Source organism: Puma concolor, chromosome C2 (genome assembly GCF_028749965.1).
Source record: "Puma concolor isolate L17-30 chromosome C2, mPumCon1.1.hap2, whole genome shotgun sequence".
In the NCBI taxonomy this organism is placed as follows: Eukaryota; Metazoa; Chordata; class Mammalia; order Carnivora; family Felidae; genus Puma; species Puma concolor.
Genome location: NC_141675.1, coordinates 26,904,918 through 26,930,495, shown reverse-complemented (window position 1 = coordinate 26,930,495; position 25,578 = coordinate 26,904,918). Strand labels below are relative to the sequence as shown.

The following is a 25,578-nucleotide window of genomic DNA, read 5'->3' as shown; positions in this document are numbered from 1 at the left end:
ATCTAGATATGACTATTATTAACATTTGGTAATCATGATGGCTTACATCTTAAAAAAAAGTTTTTTTTTAATGTTTATTCGTTTTTGAGAGACAGAGTCAGATCGCGAGCAGGAGAGGGGCAGAAAGAGAGGGAGACACAGAATCCGAAGCCGGCTCCAGGCTCCGAGCTGTCAACACAGAGCCTGACATGGGGCTCAAACCATGAACCATGAGATCATGACCTGAGCTGAAGTTGGACACTTAACTGATTGAGCCAGTTGCCCCTCCTTACATCTTTTTATGCATTTACAGAGTTCTAAATAGTAGTACTTTTGATTAAAGAGGGATCATGGTATTTATGCTATTCTAAAATTAAAATCTTACATTTAATTTTACTTGAATTTAATAGAAAAACAAAATAAATGGGGGCTATGCTACTTGTAGTTTTAAAGGCTTTATCATGTTAATTACTTGTATGTTCACAGGCCAACTTGGGTGGGCATAAAAATCTTGGACCCCTGGATTTCCTTCAGAACTCTGTAGCTATTCTATGGGACACCTGGGTGGCTCAGTTGGTTAAGCGTCCAACTTCAGCTCAGGCCATGATCTCACAGTCTGAGTTCGAACCCTGCGTTGGGCTCTGCTGACAGCTCAGAGCCTGGAGCCTGCTTCAGATTCTGTGTCTGTCTGTCTCTCTCTCTCTCTTCCCCTCTCCCACTCACACTCTCTCTCTCAAAAATGAATAAGTGTTGGAAAAAAAAAAAAAAAAGAACTCTGTAGCTATTCTACTGCTCTCCTTTTTGGCCCCAAATGTTGTGAAGAAGGCTGAAGACAGACTGAGTTTTCTATTTTTCCTGCTTGGAAATTCTCCTGATTCTTTCTTTACATAAGCAGTTTGGCAATTTCACGAAGATGTAGCTCAGTGTTCCTGTTTTTGTATCCATTTTTTTTTTCTGAGTCAGAGTATGCCTTTCAAACACCTCCATATTTGAGCGTTTTACAAAAAAATTCTTTTTATTATACTTCTGAATATTTTTTACATTCATCTGTTTAACTTAGTAATACAAATTATATTACTCCTCACTGTTGGCTCTCCACTGTCTACCTCTATCACAGCTTCTGTGGCTTCCTGATTACCATATGCCCAATTGTATTCAATCTTATTTATTCTAATTTGTTTGTTGCTTATAACCTATCTTAGACTTTCATTGCTCCCCAAACACTAGCAGCTTACTTTCTTCACTTTCCATCATCCTGTCAGTTCTTTAGGCTTTTTTAGAGTAATCATATTGCCTTAGTTTTTTTCAGACTTTAGAGAACTATTTGCCAGAGGTGTTCTACCTTTCCCCTGAATAGTTCCTCTTCTAATGAGGGTTTGTTTGTCCTTTGCTCATGTAATTTTCCTCTTCTTACTATGCGTAGGTCTTAATTTGTAATCATTTCATAATGAAGATTAATATTTTTGATTATTAATCACTTTTGATAAGGGCCACCTATTTACTGAATACCTGTATGTGGTGTAGTTGAACCTGGGTCAGTAGCTTTGATATAGGTATGTTGAATCAAACCCTTTCTCATCATGAAGTATTTCTTCTACCTCATGGCTACCCTTTTCCTTCAAATGTGGGCATTTAAGAGATTCATGGAGCTCACATAAACCCCTCAAATCATACCTCTCTGTATTGTTATAGTCACCATTTCTTCAGTCTTTATAGCCTCCATGGCCCAGACTGCTGGTTATAGATATTAAAAATGAAATATGCTTATGTTACTATTAAAAGCTGAGAACAAACTGAGGGCTGATGGGGGGGCGGGAGGGAGGGGAAACTGGGTGATGGGTACTGAGGAGGGCACCCGTTGGGATGAGCACTGGGTGTTGTATGGAAACCAATTTTACAATACATTTCACATTAAAAAAATAAAAATGAAATATGCTTCAGTTTCCCATGATTTCTGCCTCCTCTGCTACACTGCTTCTATGTATATTCCCTAATCTTCTCAAAACCTGGAAGCTACTTTCAGAGAAACCTGATCCCTGCTTCAGCTTATCAGCTTTCCAAAGCCTCCCCTCATTAGGATCTAGATTTAAAAAGAATTGGCCAATATTTGCCATCACGTGTGGCTTGAAGTTGTGGTCATTCTTTGTTAATCTCTTTTTAAGTTGTGCTCTTTTTGGTAAGTTGCACAAAACAGAATAGTAAAAAAAAAAACACCTTGACTTTGCTATCTTTAGTTGGAAGCCCTAATTTTACTCCTTAATGACATTGCTGAATCTATAACCCAAGACAGGGCCATATTTCTCAGGAGCTATGCAGTTTAAATAATATATGGTGATTCTATGTTAGCCTCTAGTGAGACTATAGTGTCTATAAAACAATAAAAGTTCATTTCCCATGCCAGGAAATCTTGGATGATATTCTTTAAGTTCAAAATATTTTTCCAGGGTATGTAAGCTGGCTACACCCTTTTAGAAAGGGAAATGAATAGCAAATGTATTTCTTTATCTGTAGGTGCATTAACACAGCAGTAAAGTACTTTCCCAGCAACCAAATTCTGCACATTTTAAATGTAACTTCTATTTTCACTTCCATTTTCTCTGCCTGGTGAAGAAGAGGAGTGTGTTTCAAGCTACAAAAATATTTTCTTGATGAAGTATAATAGCTACTTCTATGAACTTCTGCTCAAAAAATGCAATGCATAATAAATGCAATATATCAAACCAGTTTTTATTTGTGTTTGATAAATAGCCCAAATAATTGAGAACGAAGGTGGAAGGAATTGGAGAAAGCTAGATAACTAAGAATGGAAAGGAAATGCTTCAAAAGAAAAAAGACAAGTCTAATTTAGAACCCAGTCTAGGCATTTAAGTGTATTTTATTGAAGTTATCTCTTCTTATTGGATAAAAATTTTCATTTATAATTTCTGTGCTCTTTCAAGAAGTCAGGCACAGAATCTTTTTTTAAAAAGTACTCACTGAAAAAAATACAACCAAACAAAATAAGTAAAAAAGACCCCAAAATGTTAAATCAGCAATTTCATTCTTAGTATTTAGATAGTATGGAAGTTCCTCAAAAAATTAAACTTAGAGCTACCTTATGATCCAGCAATTCCACTTCTGGGTATATATCCAAAGGAAATGAAAACACTAACCAAAAAAGATATCTGCATCCCTGAGTTCACCACATTGCTTACAATAGCCAAGACATGGAGGCAACCTAAGTGGTCCATTGATGGATACAGAAAATGTGGTATATATACAAAATGGAATCTTTTATTCAACCAAAAAAAAAAAAAAAAAAAAAAGGAGAGTTGCCATTTGTGACAATATGGATGGACCCTGAAGGCATTATACTAGATGAAATAAGTTAGAGAAAGACAAATACCATATGGTCCTGGAAATATGTGGAGCCTTAAAAAAGCAAAAACAGAAAAAAACCCAAAAACCTCCAAAAACTTAACTCTTAGACACAGCGAACAGATTGGCAGTTGCCAGAATTAAGGGGTGGTGGGTGGATGAAATGGGTAAAGTGGTCAAAAGGTATAAACTTCCGTTTATAAATAAGTCATAGGGATATAATGTACAACATGGGGGACTGCAGTTAATAATACTGCATTGTATATTTGAAAGCCGCCAAGAGAGTAGATCAATCTTAAAAGTTTTCAGCACAAGGAAAAACTGGTAACACCATATGGTGATAAATGTTAACCAGACTTAAGGTAGTGATTATTTCACAACCACATATACATATCAAATCATGTTATACACCTGAAGCTAATAGGTTATATATTGGCTATATCTCAATTAATACTACATATATATGTGTGTGTGTGTGTGTGTGTATGTATATACACACACACACACATATATATACACATAAATATGCATATACATACACACAGGTTTTAAAATTGAGCACAAATAAAAACCAGTTTAGCATACTGTATTTATTATGCATTGTATTTTTCTGAGAAGTTCATAGAGCTATTTTACTCCACCAAAGAAATATTTTTGTGTCTTGGAACACACATCTTTACAAGGCACAGAGTATGGAAGTAAAGACAGAGGACTTATGCCAGGACTCACTTTCCTAACGAGCCATAAAATTCAGCAGAGGAATAGAGTTTTGGACTTAAAATGACATCACTGGCACCCTCAGCTAGCAGAGTGAGTGGGCCAAACTTTCACCACCCTTCCCCTAGCGGGCTGTCTTCTCGCTCTCTTTGCCTCAGCCTTTTCTCCTGATTGGTAATTTTCCCCGCAGCCAGCACCTTCCTGCCTCAGCTTCGGGGGCTTTCCACAAGCGCTTTGCCAGCTCTGTTCTCAGAGGTTTCCCAAGTTTCCTCACGGTCGTGCGCCCCACTACCCACAATCAGCCATTTTTATAACAGTATGGGCTACCGGAGCAGTGGGTCTCCTTGTATAGAACGGCTCTTACTGTCTTTCTTCTGGAGCCTGGTGTTCCAGGGGGGCCTGGCCAGCCTCTTCTACCCTGTCAAATGAACAGACAGATGGGTTACAATAATTACACAGCCCTGACACACTTCCTCTTCAACATCAGCTTGTGCTCCAGGGAGGGTGGATGGGTACACACCAACTAGAGAGTTATTCTCCCTTTGGAGTGCTCCCACTGGTTATAAACCATACATCTATGTGGGCAATGAGGAACTACAGGACAAAATGCTAATGCATGGCTTCGTCTGTTCATCACCACTGTATAACTTGTGTTTGGGGTACAAGTTACCGAGTATTTAAATCAAACGATCCTCACTGTGTTGCCACAGAGTGGCTAACTGAAGCATGCCAATGTGTCAAGCTGGTTTGGATTTCTACCTTTGGACTTCATGTTCTGTTTTGTCAACCTTTGTAGATTAACATCCTTAGGTGAAAAAAACCTCACAATACTCCTAAGTCTTCCCAAAAGAGAAAATGAAGGAGAAATTATGAGTTTATAAGGAGATGTGTGAGACTTAACCTTTATCACTTAGTAAAAACGGCAAATAGCATATGCTGGTTTATGATGTGGCAGGTTACATCATCAGTAGGCTATTGATCCTAGTTTGTAGATGAGAAAATTGAGGTTTACACAAAGTGGCCCAAGGCCACAGAGCTGGTAAGGCACAGAGTATTGAAACAGGACCTGGGCCCCTCCCCAAAGTAAAGTTCTTTCCACCCTATCAGACGTCTCCTCCCAAGTGAAGTCACCAAGGGAACTTTCTCATCAAGAAGATCCAGAGAAACGCATTTTCCAGATAATTATTTTTAAAAGTCTGAGAAACAAGGCAAGATGATCCAATTATGATCTCTGAGGTTTCATGAAATTAATCCCAAGAGACTTATCTTGAGAGTATGGGCTGTATGGATCTACTAGATCTTTTCCTTTTTATCAGGAACTATGAGTAATAGGATGTCTTCTTAGGGTATGTGACTTCTGGACCCTGGGAAGGCTAACAACTCATTGATTAGTTTTTCTATCAGCTAGACCTACATTTTATGTTAGAGCTTAGACATTTGCATTCATAAATGAAGACCTCAAGGATAGGGCTTGATGAAGCCCATCACCCCAAATTCAGAAGAACAAGAGTGCGTTTCTGGAGTCCTCGAGTAGCAGATAAGGAGGAGGAAAACATATTTGTGCTCCTAAAAATATTCTTTCTGTATCAAGTAGGTCACATCCTAACAAGGTTACTCTCAAATGCCCACATAATTACTTGTCTTCCACGTTCTCCTTTCAAGCCCTTGGGTCCTTCTATTGTGCTGTCAAATCCAGGAACTCCCTAAAAACCAGAAAACAGAACAATTTTGAATATTTCTCCTTAAAAAGGTAACTGTCTATAACATATTTACTCACTGCCCACTGCCCGCCCCCACCAAAAATTGACAAGAGAAGTCCAATCCATTTGAAAGCATCAACAGGAAAACGTTACAAATGGCTTACACGTGATTTCTTTTCCTCCTGTGCTCTGCATTGTCAGTAGAGAGTGGGGACCTAAGGTGAATGTGTATGTGGGGAAGCAAGCGCTCACCATACATTTCTTGTCTCTTAACTTTTGTTCTTCTTTCCTGGGGTTTATGTTAAGTCTATACTTGAGGGTCGGTAGATTTTTACTCTCCCTACTTTTGGGAGAAGGCAGACGTTTGTAATGGGTTCTGCCACAAGAAAATAAGTACACCGGGGAACGCTGAGGACTGTATCTGCCACCCGTTCCCTCTTTGTCCTCTTGGATGCCTGGTAAGCCTTCTAGCCCCATACGGTCATTCCTACTTTTCCAATTTTCAGAAAATTCTGGAATCTCGCATTTTGTCCAGTATTTACACAAACAGTCCAGCAGGAACTCATTGAAAACAGGCAGATGTTGTGGGCTAGTATCCTTAGCAGGCCAAACTGAAAGTTTTTCGTGGGTAGTTAGGACCACCAATAGGGCAGTATCGCCATGGTGCTAGGATAATCAATTGAGCGAGTCAATTCAGTCAGTAAACTGAGAGGGGACAAGAATTATCCAGTCCTGCTGAGTGCCAGCTGTTGGGCTGTTTGGCTGATAGCAGCCCAGATTACCTTCATCAATCAATAAGTAATTTGAGATCACCAACAGGGAGGTGTCATTGTTCCAGATGCTTAGAAAGATTTTTAAACAAATAGTCTATACACTCACAGAGTTTATAGGCTAAGAGAGCAAAGAAGATGAGTTTAGAATTTACTTTATAACTAAGATTACCAGAATTTATGTGAAAAATTACTTCTCTTCCCCACATACCAAAGCCAAAGATTGTATTCTACATTTTCTGTTTTATTTTTAAGTCTAAATATTTGTCTGTTAAATTCTCCAAGAGGAGTGTAACTTAATTACAATATTAGAGAATTGTATTTTGGTGAAAATAGGAAAAGAATGGTAATGTAAAATCCAAAATTTTATTCCATTGGATGTAACACAACTTATTGCGATCCAACTCCGAACTATTTAATTGAAGAGATGACATTTTAAAAGTCATACACTAGCACATTCTATAGAATAGAGCATCCTAGTTTGCATGTGGACCCATTGTTTGGTCAGTCTGGCTAGATGATCTATCCATTGTTGTAAATGCAGTATTAAAGTCTCCTGCAATTACCACATTCTTATCAATAAGGTTGCTTATGTTTGTGACTGTTTTACGTATTTGGGGCCTTCTGAATTCAGTGCATAGACATTTATAATTGTTAGCTCTTCCTGATGGATAGACCCTGTAATTATTATATAATGCCCTTCTTCATCTCTTGTTACAGCCTTTACTTTAAAGTCTAGTTTGTCTGATATAAGTATGGCTACTCCAGCTTTCTTTTGACTTCCAGTAGCATGATAGAGAGTTCTCCATCTCCTCACTTTCAATCTGAAGGTGTCCTCAGGTCTAAAATGAGTCTCTTGTAGACAGCAAATAGATAGGTCTTGTGTTTTTATCCATTCTGATACCCTGTGTCTTTTGGTTGGAGCATTTAGCCCATTTATATTCAGTGTTATTATAGAAAGATATGGGTTTAGAGTGTGATATCTGTAGGTTTCATGCTTGTAGTGGTGTTTCTGGTACTTTGTGGTCCTTGCAACATTTCACTCACAGAGTCCCCCTTAGGATCTCTGATAGGGCTGGTTTAGTGGTGATGAATTCCTCCAGTTTTTGTTTGTTTGGGAAAACCATGATCTCTCCTTCTATTCTGGATGACAGGTTTTCTGGATAAAGGATTCTTGGCTGCGTATTTTCCCTGTTCATCACGTTGAAGATTTCCTGCCATTCCTTTCTCGCCTGCCAAGTTTCAATAGATAGGTCTGCTATTACCTTTATGTGTCTACCTTTGTATGTTAAGGCCCGTTTATCCCTAGCTGCTTTCCGAATTCTCTCTTTATCCCTGTATTTTGCCAGTTTCACTATGATATGTCGTGCAGAAAATCGATTCAAGTTACGTCTGAAGGGAGTTCTCTGTGCCTCTTGGATTTCAATGCCTGTTTCCCTCCCCAGATCAGGGAAGTTCTCAGCTATGATTTGTTCAAGTACAACTTCAGCCCCTCTCTCTCTCTCTCTTCTTCTTCCGGAATTCCTATGATACGGATATTGTTCCATTTGATTGCATCACTTAGTTCTCGATTTCTCCCCTCGTACTCCTGGATTTTTTTTTTTCTCTTTTTCTCAGCTTCCTCTTTTTCCAAAATTTTATCTTCTAATTCACCCAATCTCCCCTCTGCCTCTTCAACCCGCACTGTGGCTGCCTCCATTTTATTTTGCACCTCATTTATAGCATTTTTAAATTCATCATGGCTAGTTTTTAGTCCCTTGATCTCTGTAGCAATAGATTCTCTGCTGTCCTCTATGCTTTTTTCAAGCCCAGCAATTATTTTTATGACTATTATTCTAAATTCTTGTTCTGTTATATTGCTTAAATCGTTTTTGATCAGTTTGTTAGCTGTCACTACTTCCTAGAATTTCCTTTGAGGAGAAATCTTCCATTTCATCATTTTGGCTAGTTTTCTGTACCTTATCGTTTTAAAAGCTTGTTGTGTGCTCTGAACCTCTTAGCAGCCATTGAAGCCTCTGTTTACTCATCTGACTTCCCTGTGTGAACACCTCCTCGTCCTCCAGGATTTTCAATGCCATCCTTCTCAAAGAACTCAAGAACTTATACACGCAGAAATTTAATTCTGAAATTAGTATTTGGGTATTTTCTAAATCTCAAGCTTTCAGCCCCAGCTTATGTGCTTCCCATCACTGGGTCAGCTCCTACCTCCATGCCTCCCTCCCTTTCGTTTTCATTTTCACTTCCCAGCAATGTGGAAGATGCCAGTGGGCAGGTGCACCGCTGTGCCTTCTTCTGCACCTCAACCTGGGCTCCACTGGGTCGCTCCCACTAAAAGAGTACAGCGCCCCAACCACCATACAGACCTACAAACCCCGTGAGGAGGGAGTGGGCGGAGCAGGCGTGGACCTACGTGTCACCCGCCTGGCAGCCACACCAACGTCCAAACGTCAGCTCCCCTGTTTGGTCAGTCCGAATATGAATTGTCCAGTCTGTCAATTTCTTCCTATGCAACTGGACCAAAGAGCGTCATCTAACACAAACTGATAAAACGTGGACTTCTAACAATGATATGCTTTAGAATGACGAACCTCACTAAACTGTAGCTGAAATGATCTAATTGAGTTTTCTCCCCAACATCACATGAGATTACATGAGATTTTCAAAAATGGGAAATTCCCAACAGACAAACTAGCTTTCATTTGATCAGCAGTTGACTGAATAGGCACAGATTGTAAGGAATTTGGGCCATTTGTATGTATTCTATGAATAATCTGATCATATGTGGATTCTACGTATCCTATCTTGCTCTCCAAATTTTCCTGAAATAGTAACCCACAAAAACCACATGTGAAAAAGCTCAGAGTTGGCACAAAAACAGACACATAGACCAATGGAATAGAATAGAAACCCCAGAACTAGACCCACAAACGTATGGCCAACTCATCTTTGACAAAGCAGGAAAGAACATCCAATGGAAAAAAGACAGTCTCTTTAACAAATGGTGCTGGGAGAACTGGACAGCAACATGCAGAAGGTTGAAACTAGACCACTTTCTCACACCATTCACAAAAATAAACTCAAAATGGATCAAGGACCTGAATGTGAGACAGGAAACCATCAAAACCTTAGAGGAGAAAGCAGGAAAAGACCTCTCTGACCTCAGCCGTAGCAATCTCTTCCTCGACACATCCCCAAAGGCAAGGGAATTAAAAGCAAAAGTGAATTACTGGGACCTTATGAAGATAAAAAGCTTCTGCACAGCAAAGGAAACAACCAACAAAACTAAAAGGCAACCAATGGAATGGGAAAAGATATTTGCAAATGACATATCGGACAAAGGGCTAGTATCCAAAATCTATAAAGAGCTCACCAAACTCCACACCCGAAAAGCAAATAACCCAGTGAAGAAATGGGCAGAAAACATGAATAGACACTTCTCTAAAGAAGACATCCGGATGGCCAACAGGCACATGAAAAGATGTTCAGCGTCGCTCCTTATCAGGGAAATACAAATCAAAACCACACTCAGGTATCACCTCACGCCAGTCAGAGTGGCCAAAATGAACAAATCAGGAGACTATAGATGCTGGAGAGGATGTGGAGAAACGGGAACCCTCTTGCACTGTTGGTGGGAATGCAAATTGGTGCAGCCGCTCTGGAAAGCAGTGTGGAGGTTCCTCAGAAAATTAAAAATAGACCTACCCTATGACCCAGCAATAGCACTGCTAGGAATTTATCCAAGGGACACAGGAGTACTGATGCATAGGGGCACTTGTACCCCAATGTTCATAGCAGCACTCTCAACAATAGCCAAATTATGGAAAGAGCCTAAATGTCCATCAACTGATGAATGGATAAAGAAATTGTGGTTTATATACACAATGGAATACTACGTGGCAATAAGAAAAAATGAAATATGGCCTTTTGTAGCAACGTGGACGGAACTGGAGAGTGTGATGCTAAGTGAAATAAGCCATACAGAGAAAGACAGATACCATATGGTTTCACTCTTATGTGGATCCTGAGAAACTTAACAGGAACCCATGGGGGAGGGGAAGGAAAAAAAAAAAAAAAAGAGGTTAGAGTGGGAGAGAGCCAAAGCATAAGAGACTGTTGAGAACTGAGAACAAACTAAGGGTTGATGGGGGGTGGGAGGGAGGAGAGGGTGGGTGATGGGTATTGAGGAGGGCACCTTTTGGGATGAGCACTGGGTGTTGTATGGAAACCAATTTGACAATAAATTTCATATATAAATAAAAAAAAAAAAAAAGAAAAAAAGAAAAAGCTCAGAGTGTTGTCTTCGATTCGAGATTCCCAAGTGGCTAGGAAGAATTACCATGCATTAAAAAACTATCTAAAATTAGTATAGTGGCAAACAGCCTATCACAAAAGTTCCAGAGGGTTGAATTTTCAGCCATCTCTAAGTCACTGAACATTAAAAACAAAAAACAAACAAAAAAACCTTTTACATTATTCAGTTTCTTTTGAAAGTCTTATGTAATCAAACAGACAATTTAACAATTAGGGGGGATTCTGACCAAAGTGAATGGCAATTTTATAGCAATATCCCAAGTAAATTTTTGGGCATCATATATAGATGACTGAAAGGTCTTTGCATTTGAACTAGTGTTTCTTATTTTTTTAATTTATGGATAGTTTTTGTTTTTGATTACATACTCTGAAGCTGTTTCAAAACTCTCAGGTTATCAGGCTATTATCAGAAGACGTCACTTAATCAACAATGTTGTTTTCATGTGTAAATTCCTCTGCTGTTTAAATAGTTATCTTCAATGTATACCACTTATATTTCTCAATATATTGTACTGAATTCTTTCTCTGATCAATCCATTGTCTTTAATAACTCCTCCCCCAGTATACAAAGTCCTGTGAGATTCCCAATTGCCCACATCCTTACCAGCACTTGGTGTTGTCAGTTTTTAAAAAGTTTAGCCATTCTGATGCGTGTGTACTATACCCACTATGGTACATTGCTGGTGGGAGTGTAAATTAGTATGAAATTTTTTGAAAACTGGCTTAAAAGGCTAAAGCTTATTATAGGCACATACGTTATCATTAGGCATTCTACTCCTGAAGTACAGACCCAGTGGAAATGAATATAAAAGCCAATCAAAAGGCAAGTACAAGAACATTCATAAGAGTGCTATTTATAATAGGAAAAACCAGGAACAACTCAATTATTGTTGTAGAATGGATAAATAAATTATGGTATATTCCCACACTGGATTACTATTCAACAATGACACTGAATGAACTATTGTTGCCGGCAACAGCATGGATAAATCTCACAAGCATAAACTTGAGCAAAAGAATACAGAAACAAGGAGGGTATCCTATATAATTCCATTTACTTAAAGTTCAGGGACAGGTAAAACTATGTTTTAGGACACTGATTACCTTTGGGAGGGGCTGGTAATGAATGAAGTAGACATGTGGGGAGAGGGCTTTGGGGTTGCTCTACTGTTGTCCAATGTTCTATTTCTTTAGCTGGGTGCTGAGTGCACAGATGCATTTACGTTCATCAAGCTGCGCATTTATAATCTGTATACTCTTCTGATGTTATAGCTCAAAACTAAGTTCTAGAGATCCAATGCCCCACATAATGATGACGGACAACAATACTGTATCATATGCTTCAAAGTTGCTAAAAGACTAGATCTTAAATGTTCTCATCACAAAGTTAGAAATGATAATTATTTGACATGATACAGGAATTAGCCAACCCCACGGTGGTAATCATATTGCAATATATAAATGTATCAAATCAATACCTTATGATACCTTAAATTTACACAGTGTTCCATGTCAATTATATCTCAATAAAAAGGCTTAATAAACATTTAAAAACAAACCTAAATCCTAATTCATTAAGGCTTTGGAGACTTATTTATGTGTGGGTGGGGTGATGAAAATCCTATAGTACTGACGTTCCCCTGGAGTTGGCGTATCCCCCACATTGGTGTGGGTCGTGCCTATTCAGCCAGGTTGTATCCGGGAGAGCAGGTACTTTTCGGTCATAGGTTTTGCTGAGTACAGTCTTAGCTGGCTTGGAGTCAAGAAAATTAAGCTCATACTCTCAATTGAGAGAGACTGCTGAAGAACGGAAGAGGAGAGACGGCTTTGTTACTTCCATTCTGACCCTATTTTGAGGTATTCAGAAGAAAATAATGGAGGGCATTGAAGTTCCCTGATGGCTCTGAAGCACAACAATTCTGAATATGTAGTCTCAAAAAAAAATACATGCACAAATGATGGGCAGGGTCTTCTCACTGTCCATGTTCATCCCACAGATAGCACAAGGAACTGCTTTTAAAGTTCTACAACAGTTGTACCTATGATGATTTAAACTCAAGATTGTTGTATCTTAAAGTGGGTCTCTCTCCTTATCAGAAGCTGATGGGAACTAAGCTCTGTTTAGCTCACAGCCCACTCAACCCCGACACTTACAGGGTCTCCTCGCTGGCCCTTTGCGCCTCGGTCACCAGAAACCCCTCGCTGTCCCGGGCTTCCCTAAAGAGAATACAAATCAGAAGAAGGATAAGACGAGACTTTTTAATAACACTAGTAAGAACAAAGAGCTTCCCCTCTCCCTGATTTGAATAACTAAATACCTTTCTCCTAAAGCTTTTTCTAAACCGGACAGAGGGACAACCCAAAATAGTTTCAGGCATCATATAAATAATTTAAGAGTGACCTCAATTCTTTACCACAGTAATGAAGTCTGTGTCCCAGACACATTTGTTGTCTTGTTTAGTTTTTACAGCTACTTTATAAACTAGGTATTGTTTATATCTTTCTTGTAATGAAACAGCTCAGATTCAGAGAGATTATCCATTTTCCCCAAGGTGGTTCTATCAACTAGAAACTGGGGTTCCGACTCAACTGTTCACACCCTGAAGACAGATAAAGAAGATGATGGAAGTATGGCAGCTGTTGGTGTCTGTTCTAGATGGGAATGAGTGGCACACATTTTCAATGTGCTACTCCGCACCACAGATTCTTGTCAACACCCTGTTACCATTCTTGGTGTGGTAGCTGTTTTTCATCATGGTCCCAATTCATCACTCCTCTCTGTATCTATGCTGTTTGCGATGGAACTCTGCAATGCTTTCCAACTGTGGTAGGGCAAGAGTCCCCACCCCTGAGTTTGGCCATGACTTCATCTGAGTTCCAAGCCTAGGCCTCAAGAGAACTTGTGTGTTTCTCCTTGTTCCCTTGTGCACCTGCCATGGCCACAGAAAGGTTAAGGCCAACAGAGCCAGGCAGCGCTCTCTGGCCCCAGGAGGAGGATCAGAGACATGAGGAACAAAGCCCCCAGCCAGCCCACAGACACACAAACCAAGGGCATCCATGCTCAGCCTAGACCAGTGATTTAGGCTGTGAACCTCAGACACATAGGAAATAATTTACTGTTGCATGCAACTGAGGTTTGGTGATTGTCACAAAGCAATTTTGTGGCACTAGCTGCCTGATACACTTAGGGTAGCGGTTCTACTCTGTTAGTCACACCTTTAATTGCCAGGACAGTTTGCTGTTCTCTTTACTGAATCCTTACCTGGGATCCTTCATCACCCTTTTCTCCTTTTTCTCCAGGAAGACCACTTTCACCCTAAAACAGAAGGATAAACTCAGATTTCTGTCTTCTTAATGAGAAATAGCTCAGAAGGGTCTTTATGGGACACAGAGAAAGCTCTACCTGTTCTCCATTTAATCCACCAATTCCACTTTCCCCGGCTTCTCCCTGAAAACACAGATGTGATCAGAAGAGTATGTTACATTTATGTGGAAACAAATCTGAAAGTCTAGTTTCGTCTTTCATATACAGCCTGGTCCTGAGCAATAACAAAGATTACCGAGTAATAGAAACTGTGAACAGGGGCACCTGGGTGGATCAGTAGGTTGAGCATCCAACTCTTGATGACGGCTCAGGTCATAATCTCACATTCGTTGGCTCGAGGCCCAGGGTGGGGCTCCACACTGGGCGTGGGGTCTGCATGGAATTCCCTCTCTCCCTTTCTCTCTACCCCTCCCCCACTGGCATGTGAGCTGGCTCTCTCTCTCAAAATCAATAAATAAACTTTAAAAAAAATTAAAAAAAAGAAACAAACTGTGAACAAATAATACTCATTGCCTGCAATAAAAGACGGGAATAGACTGAATCAAATGGCTGGCAATAAAAAAGGAAGATCAAAGGAAATTTCATTTGTATAATCTACTGGTCAGTAGTCTCGAAAATAAAAATATTTCTAGATACCAGGTGGGCAGATAAATGGATATGTTTGGTACCATACCTCCTGTCCATTTAGTCCCCTGTTTCCCTGAAAATAGAAAGGGCAGTAGTGGTTAGTGTAGGAGAATGGAATTCATGTTAGGAAGACTTCACAATGTCTCATGCAACCCTTACCTTCGGACCTTTGGCGCCATAGCATCCCTTAGTACCTTGCTCCCCGACTGGTCCACTGGCTCCTCTTTCTCCCTGAGAAAGACCACATACCTAGATAAGCTTTTTCTATTGTAATCTGGATTCTGTCTTAGAAATTTTTACAAGTTTTGTGTTGGAAAAAAACGTGTAACTGCTCATGGTTTACAGTCCAGAATTCATGCTTATTAAAGCTGAGCATGTAAGACAATCAGAACTACTCTGATGACAGCCCTTTGCTTTGGATCCCACCTGGATACTGCCCTGGGTGGGGTGGCATCTAAATAAAACAGACATACAAACAACTGGCAGCTAAAATGTATTCTCAAAATTTCAGGAGATATTCCAGGAACAGATAATGAAGAATCAGTGAGGTATCAGAGAAAGATGCGCTAGGTATCATCTAAGCAAGATCTAAGCATGATTTCTAGTCCAAAATCTATCTTTTTCTTTCTTTCACCAAATATGATTCCTGCAATGCTTGTCTTGGTAATCCCACTCGTCTGTGAGGTCTTGTGAGTGGAAATGAGAGGTCGTCTCCTGCTTCTCTCTCCCCAGGTCACCAAATTCCATACATTCAACATGCTTAACATATCCACTTATACTGCCCCCCAACTAAGATTAGGACTCCTCTGTCTTGCACCTACTACTGCAAGACTTCTACCTGTAACCTCTGCCTTACTAGCATCTATAACATTGTCTGAGTGTGCTTTCTAAAGCCACGCCCCCTCCATTTTTACTCCTGGGCTTAATATAATTCAATGACTGCTCATCAACTAAAAGATACCATCCAAATCTTCTGCAGGATATTCAAGACTCCCAAAAATATGGGTCTTGCTTGCCACCTAACCTCCTCTCACCGTGTCCTGGGTTCCAGCCATGCTGGCCATGTGCCATTCTACACAGATTCGATTCTGACTCAGTTACATGTCCTTGAACACACTGCTGTCTCTCTAGTAACATGTTCTTCCCCACATGCTTTGCCTGAAGAAGTATCTATTTGTCCTTCAGATGTCTGCCTAAGCATTACCTCTAGTTTGCGGCCTTCCTCTCCCAAGATTCAACTGTTACCAAGGCTGTTATGGATTTGTTCTGCCATGCTTTGTCACAATGCACCTCATTATACCTTTAGTATAGTCCTTGTGTATAACAACTGGAAACACAATCGTCTCATTTGCCTTTCCACTAGTCTGAAGTTACCGGAGATAGGAATCATTTTTTCTTTTCTTTATTTATTTCTAGGGTCTAGCACTGTGCCTGAAGCATGGTAGAATTCCTTTGTATATATTTGTTAAATGAATAAATGAATGGATAAGTTCATTTATGAATGAGGTCTTTGATAAATAATGTGACAAATGGTAAGATGCTCAACAGATCATTGTTAAATGAATGCATGGATGGAAGGAAGGAAGAAAGGAATGGTTAGATGGATGGATGCAAAAAAGAGTAGAGGTCCTTGATAAACAATGTGGGGAGTTGGTTTACCTGTGCAAAATGGATCAGGAAGAGGGAAATGGCAGTGATTTGAGTCCCCTGGTGAAGAAAAGAACTTTCGCACTGAGTTCATTGTGCAGCATTGGCGAACAGTCAAAGAGGAGACAGTAGGTTAATAAACCATTATTGACCATCAGAAGCAAAGCCCGATGAGGATTAGGAAAGACCTCAGATTTTGTACATGAATTCTTAGACTCTGACTTTTCTTTTTTTCCCTCTGAGTTAACACAAACGATTTCCTATTGTAGATATGTTCTCAGGAATAAATACAGGTGAGAAAACCTTGACTTACAGCAATGCCTTCCTCTCCCAGGTAGCCCTCACTGCCTTTAAAACCTGGGGATCCCTGGAAATAAGGAAAGGAAGAATGCGTTAGCACTCCACAGACCAAAAACCAGAGGTAATCAAGCAAAAATCTTTAACTTTAGTTTCACTTTACGGAGAGCTATAGGGGTTTGGGAAAAAAAAAATAGTTCTTCCTCCACAACTTAGGCTGTATTTACACACATAAAAATAAATATAGTTTTGGGGTGCCTGGGTGGCTCAGCCAGTTAAGTGACAAACTCTTGATTTTGGCTCAGGTCATGATCTCATGGTTTGTGAGCAGAGAACCTGCTTGGGATCCTCTCTCCCCCCCCCACCTCTGTCCCTTCCCAGCTTGTACGTGCTCTCTCAAATTTAAAAATGTTTTAAGAATGTAGTTTTGAAACAAGCATCCAGATAACTCAAGTGTATGTGCACGTGTGGATCATAATATTGTCCATAACTCTCTCTGGGGTTATATATAGTGCTGGAATTTTTTTCTCAGATGAACATTCAAGTGCACAGAGCTATATTTGCCCTTGACAGACTAGAATTATCCTCTTTTCATTAAAAAAATCTTTCAGGGTTTATGCTACACATAGAAAAATAGGCCACACACATTTCTTTTCATTCTTTCTGAGCCCTGCTTTAAAAAAATCTGCCATTCTCCTTACATGAAGTTGAAGCATTCAGGAAATAGTCTGAACACTTTATACAGAGACACAGACATGTTGATTTGGGAGTTATAGTGCCATCTATAAATTGTTCACAAATCAAACACACATGTAAAGAAGCAGTATTGAAATTATTAAACACATCCATATTATGTTTGTACATGTTTTCCCATTTCCTAAATCCCCAATCATGTTTTTTTTTAGAAGAGTACATACATATTTTTTGGTTAGGAAATGCACGAATCTATTGTTGGTTACGGTTTTATAATCGGCATGTTTGTGCATACATCTGTGACATTTCTGGTCTGGTTAAAGCTGACTGAAACATCGCCACATCTTTTGCTAGGCTAGGGTGATCTGACCTCATTTGGTTTTCAGCAGACTATCCCAAATACTCCCTACTTCACTTCTATCACTCTGTAGTCATTAAAAATGGAAATTGAAATAACGCTTATTTTCAGGAGGTTTTCATTATTCCACACAGAGATCGCAGTTGATTTCTCTGTGTCGTTGTCATTGCTGCTGAACACTGGATAAGCAAGGATCTTGGCAGCCATTGCTCCCAACACTTGTATAGAAGGTTCTTTAGAAGACTCCAAGGGAAAGCCATGACTATCTAATTTGACATAGAAGATGAGGAATATCCTAAGTGGTTACCTCACAGGCTCTATCTTGAAGTTAAAAACCATCCTTTATTTCTACCTAAACTCATGTCTTTCAGACATATGACATTCACATATAGTGCACCATAAATCTTAAAATCACCTTTTTGCCCGGTGGTCCAGGATCTCCCATTGTGCCATCCCCTCCAATGCACTTGCAGAATAAACAGCAGCATGTCCTCTCAGCAACATTGACCTTGGCGGAGGGTGGGAAGTACATTACATTTGATGGCACTGCTTCCCAATCACACATACAAGCTTAGCCACGTCATTCAGACCTTTACCACCGTTTCAGAAGCCCGTTTGCCATTAAAGTGACCGTGCTCCACAGAGTGCCTGCGACATTCTTTAGCTGCTATCCTTCCTTCTGTGGTCTGCATTCTCCACCACATGAGGACTTCAGAATCAAATCAAATCCTTTCGTGCTCTCGAAATGCTTAGTTTAGCCACGGCCAACTCCTTGCATACTCATTTCCTGTTTCCACCCCATCCCAGCATTGACCATGATGTTGTTGATTACCTCATAATTTTGCCCCCAATATTTTGTTCGATATGATGAATGCTGTTTGCTCCTTTTCCCCTTTTGTGAAATCTTTGTATGCTTGAGGATTTAGTGTCCAATGTCATATGGCTTGCAATGGAGTCCAGTGGTAAACACTTCCAGAAAAGTTTGTAACAAGATTTCTAACACACCAATTACACACTCAACATTTCCAAAACACTTGCTGAGGGTGGGGGCACGGGGAGAAGATTCCTCTTTACACCCAGGCTGAAAAACCGTATTATAGATTGAAAAATGTCAGTGACTTTTATCCTGAACATTGTTGTCTTTTGAAAAACTGACAGATTCCACTGCATTTTTATAATTAACCCATAAGATTAAATTTTTCGGAAAATTCAGTTCTCAATAAACACCATGCTTGGCCTTAGTAGGGTAGAATCAATCTTTGTGTTGAGAAGTTTCCCATCAAAATTCTAGTGTGATGAACAATGAAAATGTTTTGTTATAACCATTTAGCAATTGTGCTTCTGTATTATTATATAATGTTCCTTTTCAGCCATTAGAAAAAATTTCTCCACAGGGGCCTGCGTGGCTCATCTGATTAAGTGCCGGCTCTTGATTTTGGCTCAGGTCATTATCTCAGGGTCGTGGGACCAAGCCCTGTGTCGGGGTGCACACTGTCAGTACAGAGCACCAGCTGGGGAGGGGGCAGAGAGAGACAGAGAAAGAATCCCAAGCAGGCTCCACACTTAGTTGTGGAACCCAAGGTGGGGCCAATCCCATGACCCTGGGATCATGACTTGAGTTGAAATCAGGAGTCAGATGCTCAACCAACCTGAGCCACCCAGGTGCCCCTCTATATTCCTGAAGTGATTATTTTTACATAATTTCTGCACTGAACAAATTGTGTTTAAACATCTATTTGTATGCAAATTCTATAGGTGAGAAACAGCAGGAGCTAGCATGTTATTGGAAAGGGTCTTGATGTGACTATAGATTTTATAAATCATCAGTGAATCACAAATTATTAGCCTGTCATTAAGGTGAAAGTAGTGCCATGTAACTCAGTAACCCTTCCTTCTATTGAGTTCATGTACATTTCTGAAAGGGGCATGACTGGAATGCATCTCCCATCGGCACTAGGTTCTAAAAAGAGTTCACAAGGCAAACATCTCAGTGAAGACACTGAAAAAGCTTTTGATCACACACACAGGACAACGTAGGAGGTCTATCATCCCATCACTCGTTCTTCCTCCAACATCGAAGCAGGTTGCTCTTTCTTTGGTTGAACTCCAAATGCAATTGACTCTCCTTTACAGGCCACATTGCAGGGAAAACACACATCTTAAACACTAGAATTATACTCACTGTGGTAAGCTGGAACACTTAGGATCCACAAGGGCTGTGAACACTGGCTGGCTGAGGGAGCAGCGGATTCATCCTCTCACCCCAGATTCCCTCTGGCACTTATGTTCAGTGACTACAATTCGGGCGGGACTGTAGGTGCTATTCAGTTTCTTCCTTCTTTTTTGCCTACCACATTAATTAAACTTGCTTTGACAGATCTCTATCATTTTTTTTTCAAAACACCCTCTTATTTAGGTTGTTCACTAATTCAGAAAAGCTTTTTTCATTCTCAAGTGAAATTCATAAGCATAAATATTAAATCTATATACAAGACAGAAAGTTTAAACTCACCAGCCTTTTCTAAGTAACATACCAGTTGCTTTGACAGTCGGCTCCCAAGGTCCCTCATTCCAATAGTGAGCTGGGTCCTATACTCAAACCCTTTTCCGAATTCAATGTAGAGAAGATCAGCCAGGTCACTTGAGTCGCTGGCTCCATCCAGAGCAACAGTTATGAGGGCATTCAGGCCTATCCAACACAGTTTACTCCGGGTGAGGTGGGTTTGGTTATTTTAATCTGTTTGCATACGTACCTAAATTGTCATTTTAGGAAAACAGTTGCAAGAGGAACACTCATTTTGTTGTCACCTTCCCCCAACCACTCAATGTAAAACTGACAAGTGACAAGATTATCATCAGAGAACACAAGGAATTACATTTTCTTAAAACTAGTTAAACTGGAGACAGGGGATATTACAGTAGAACTTCCAGTTCCCTCATGATTTGAAGTGAGATATAGTGATGTAAAAAGGGCCCAGAGAGCATACTAAGATATACAGGAATTCATCTATCAAAAAAGCAAGTGTTCTAAATTTTTGCCATTCAAAGGGGGAACCTTCGACAGCAGGACTTACATCACCTGGGAACTTATCAGAAATACATAATTTCAAGCCCCATCCCAGACCTATAGAATCCGAATCTGTATTTTAATAAAACCACCACATGATTTGTATGCACATTGAAGTTTGAGAAGCACAGCTATAAAGCCCTCATAAGGAATCAATAATCCAGTTGGAATTATAATAAGAGACTGTTCGACAGTAAGAGACCTCTTGTCAGGCAATTAGAAACAAATGACATATAATCATCCAGAGCTGTAGCTCATAAGCTTTGGAATTTTATAGACCAGAATATTTCAAAGAAAACGTTCAGGGACTGACAGTGGGTTGACTTACTTAGCACAGTATTAATTAATACAAACATGAAATGATAAATATTGATTGATATAACCTTGAAATGATAATGGTAATAACGCCATCATTATGGTGGAGGTAACCATAGTAACTACTGTGCTCTCATTTATTAATAGTTACTATGTGGCTGGGGGTTGGTTAAGTGCTTTCCATGCATTATCTTATTTGTAAGATACAAATACAACTGTATGGGTATGTAGGATTATAGCTGTATTTTACAGACAAGTGAACTGAAGCTTGGAGAAGTTAAATGACTGGCTCAAGTGGTACTTTTAGGTTTCTACCTGGAAAGCCTGATTCCAAAGCCTACTATCAAGGATATCTTAGTAACAAAAACATACTAAAAACATCATCAGAGTAAAGAGCAATCCTAAAATGGAATAAACTTAGCTTTATGAAAACCTGACTCCATTGGGCTAAGTTTTCTCATTTCATTATGGATGGGTGAAGAATTCTTTAGATAGGACTTGGAAACCAATGAACTAGAAAAAGGAAATGTTCATGGACCTGAAAGTTCAGAACGCCTTCTAAGTGTAATATGATTCTGAATTATCTTGAATGAGAAGAAGAGAAGAATGAAGAGAACAAAGTTTCAGGGACATACTGGGGAGGTTCAAGTTATAGGAGAGGAAAGCAGAGTGGCTGGCTGAAATGGAAGGAAGAAAGAAACACCAAAGAATAGGGTGACGAATGTGTCCTGATTTGCCTGGACTTCCCTGGTTGTAGCGTTGACATCTCTGGCTTGTCTCAAACCAACAAGGCATTAGCCACTCTTCCAGGAATGAGAATGACAAGGAGAAAAGGGATGGTGAAGCCGGCTGGGAAACAGAAGAATGTTGAGTTCATCAACAAAGTTTAATGATCAAGAGAAGGCATGCTAATGGATCTATTTATAAGGGGGGAATTTTTCTTATAAGTTCCAGGAAATATAAAAATTTAAGAGTCATGAGAACCATGGGATTGTTGTTTTGCAGGAAATATGCAATAACTATTATTTGTAACTGTTTTTCTCAGGATGGAGGACTCCGATTCTGCTCCTTTCAGACTCATCTAATAAGAAGTCAGATGATCTTGGGGCACCTGGGTGGCTCAGTCGGTTAAGCGTCCAACTTCGGCTCAGGTCCTGATCTCATGGTTCATGAGTTCAAACCCCGTATCGGGCTCTGTGCTGACAGCTCAGAGCCTGGAGCCTGCTTTGGACTCTGTGTGTGTGTCTCTCTCTCTGCCCCTCCCTAACTCACGCTCTGTCTCTGTCTCTCAAAAATGAACAAACGTTAAAAAAAATTTTGTAGAAAGAAGTCAGATGATCTTAAATACAATTTATAAAAATAATTTCAGGAAGAAAAGATTATAAAACCTGAAAGAATAAAAGAATCCCTGGGAAGACTCTAGAGCACTAGATTTAAAAAATTAAATTCAAACTCCAGTCCATATGGATTAGTTATAAAGCCACAGCCACCACTGAGGATTCTTTTCTCTTGGTCTCTTCTTGTATCATGATAATTGCACAGTTTAGAGAGAGAGATAGATTGATAGATAGATAGACAGATAGATACCTGGCCTCAAATTAGGGAGGCCTTCCTAGGTTAATAGATCATGGGGCCAAACATCAACTGAAATCATGTATGTTTAAATATAGGAAGCCAGAACTAGAGGTACTCCTTACCCATATTGAGAGCCATTTAACACTTTTAAAAAAGCATTATGGCCACCATCCCTCTATCAGTCCCATTCAAAGATTCTGAATTTGGGGGGTATTAAAAATCCAGCTTCTGGAGTTGAAGCTCATTTATTAGTTTTTCTTTGGGAGTTGGGAGAAAGAAGGTTGGTCTTAGAAATCTGGATTTTCCAAGGAAAACTTCATGGAGAAAACTCTTGATGTATCTTTTCCCCATAAAAGAAACGCTGGAAAAAAACAAAAACAAAAACAAAAAAAAAACCAAAAAACCCTAGCCACCCACACTAAGCACTCTAGAGACTTATGCTCAGTCTTCACTAATATCTCCACCTCAGATCATAAAAAAAGTCCAATACTTGAAAGAATAAAAAGAAATCAGCTTTAGCAAATAAAGGGCAAAATAAAAATTACTTTCCAGCTGTAAATTCAGTTAACTTTGTAATTTGTTTAAGATTGAGGAGAGAGAACCAAACGAAAAAGACAAAATCCACCCAGCTTCTAGCAGCTAACTGGGGAGCAGCCTAAGCAGCTGTCTTAGGCCAGGTTCCCCAGAAGAAGAGCCTGAGATATGGATTTGGATGCATACAATTTATTGAGGAAGCACTCTTAGAAGAACAGGGTGAAAGCAAGATAGGGCAAGGGAAGGAGCGGAGCTCGAAAGTGTTTCAGCTGAAGACTAGCTTCACCCTGATCCCATGGAGAACTCTAGAACATAAATTACACCACAGAACTGGTGCCATTTTGAGATAAAGGACCAACTCTTTTTACTCTACCTGCAGCCTAGAGGTGGGGTAGGGAGTAACCTCCCAGTGGCTTCCACTGGCCAACAGCAATTCTTCAAAGGAGAGCCTGTGAGTTTCTAGCAGCCAATAATCACAGCAGCTTGAAGATGGAGGAAAATGCTTGGAAAGGGGGTCTGGGTGGGGCACCAATAGCATGCACTTACAGACAAGTATTTCTATTCTTAGTCAAACCAAAACATGTGGATGCATTTTTCTTCCACTGATCCATACTTTAGTAAAACTGACAATAAGTCAGTCTGGGCACAGGTTCCCAAAATGAAAAGCCCAGCGCCAGTGCTTGAAAAACTCATAAGCACCATGGTTTGTCCCTCTGTGGTCTGAAGGAAGGAACTAATTAGGAAGCTCCAAAACACGAGTAGACTTGTCCAACAATGCACGCAATTCTGAAAACTTTAACAGTGTCAGAAGAAAATAATCCAACTCTCCTATTCCTTGGTCAAGAAGAAATACACTGTTCACTTCTGCAGACACCAAGGGAGACAGGAACACTCTCCAGGAAAGCTCAGGAAGAAGAAACACAGCGATACAAGAGAAAGGGTATGACTTTGTATTCAGTGCTGTTTCACACGCATAGAGTATGAAGGAAAAAGTAGACGCCAAAATGTTTTGAGAGCTCATTTGTTCTCCCAAATGCGTATTGGTTGGCAAATTTAGGGTTATTTGAGTGCTTGAGAACGTAAGAGCCAGAATTAAGTTCTGAGGTTATTAAATCATTAAACACTCCTTTCCCACCTCCCCCTATGCTCAATACCTTCTTTTCTCAGTTCATCAGATTTTTGTTCCAGCTTTTCAATGTCATCATCCAATCCATCTGAAAATAAGAGAACCACCTAGGAAAGTATTCAAAAAGAAAAATGAGTAAAAAGGATGTCATTGAAATCGCAGATTGACAAATAAAATAAAATCAGGTTACCTTTCCTCGAGCAGCTGATTTATTCTGAAATGCATCCCACAGAGAATTCAAGAGGTTTGTGTTGAGAAGAGATGGTCCTTTAACTGTTATATCCTTCAAGCTGTTCAGTATGTTTTCACTATAGATCTCAAACTTGGGGGAATATTTTTCCATGGCATTGGTCACTTGAAAAGCCACACTAACCTGAGTCTCTGTGCCCACCTCACAGCTTACCCCATTGAGGGAGCTGATGGCACGTAAGAGGTCTTGAAGGTAGGTTTGTATCCAAGGCTGACCTTCGAGCAAAGTCTGCCCATTCTCATGAGTTGAGATGTCAAATCCGACCACAACATCCACAAAACAATCTAGGGTTCAAGGGAAAAGTATATCTTATTAGATCCACAAATACCTTTGTTTGGCTTGGATGCCGTGTCTGAATCAAGGTACTTGAAATTCTTATTTCTATTCCAGTTATAAAGTTGGAAAACAAGGAAGAGCATGAGTGAATACAGGAAGAGGCTTAGAATCACTCTTGGACAACCTGTACAAGGATAGAATATTTTTTTTAACTGGTATAAAATCTAGAGGATTTTGTAACAAAGTTCTGAAAGACTTCATTTGTGGCCACTGAAGAAGCCATGCAAAACCATCTAAATATCTGAAATTATAGTGGAAATGGTAATAGTCTACAATAGGAAATCCATATCATACTACTTACCAATTAAGGTCGTTCAACAAATTTTAACTAGAAGGGAATACAAAAATTTGAATAGTCATTTAGAAAAAATAAATCATGATTTGTCTAAAGTGAGGACTATGATGATTTCTCTAAAAACAATCTTTGATTCTTCATTTTGTCTTCTTTAAAAAAATTTTTTTAATGTTTATTTATTTTTGAGAGAGAGAGACAGAGAGAGACAGAGACAGAGACAGAGAACCAGCAGGGGAGGAGCAGAGAGAGAGGGAGACAGAGAATCTGAAGCAGCCTCCAGGGTCCGAGCTGTCAGCACA

The 25,578-nt window shown here is 39.7% G+C and overlaps 1 protein-coding gene across 1 annotated transcript in view; it reads right to left on the bottom strand.

Annotated features, from left to right (window-relative positions):
- The window catches only part of COL6A6 (collagen type VI alpha 6 chain), a 173,830-nt gene that overhangs the window by 79,853 nt on the left and 68,399 nt on the right, over positions 1 to 25,578 (bottom strand). Inside the window, 12 exon segments of the mRNA XM_025913831.2 lie at positions 4,418 to 4,471; positions 5,691 to 5,756; positions 12,989 to 13,051; positions 14,097 to 14,150; positions 14,238 to 14,282; positions 14,833 to 14,859; positions 14,946 to 15,017; positions 16,747 to 16,800; positions 18,197 to 18,289; positions 20,316 to 20,470; positions 24,427 to 24,505; positions 24,589 to 24,932. Of these exon segments, the coding sequence (XP_025769616.2) occupies positions 4,418 to 4,471; positions 5,691 to 5,756; positions 12,989 to 13,051; positions 14,097 to 14,150; positions 14,238 to 14,282; positions 14,833 to 14,859; positions 14,946 to 15,017; positions 16,747 to 16,800; positions 18,197 to 18,289; positions 20,316 to 20,470; positions 24,427 to 24,505; positions 24,589 to 24,932 (1,106 nt within the window).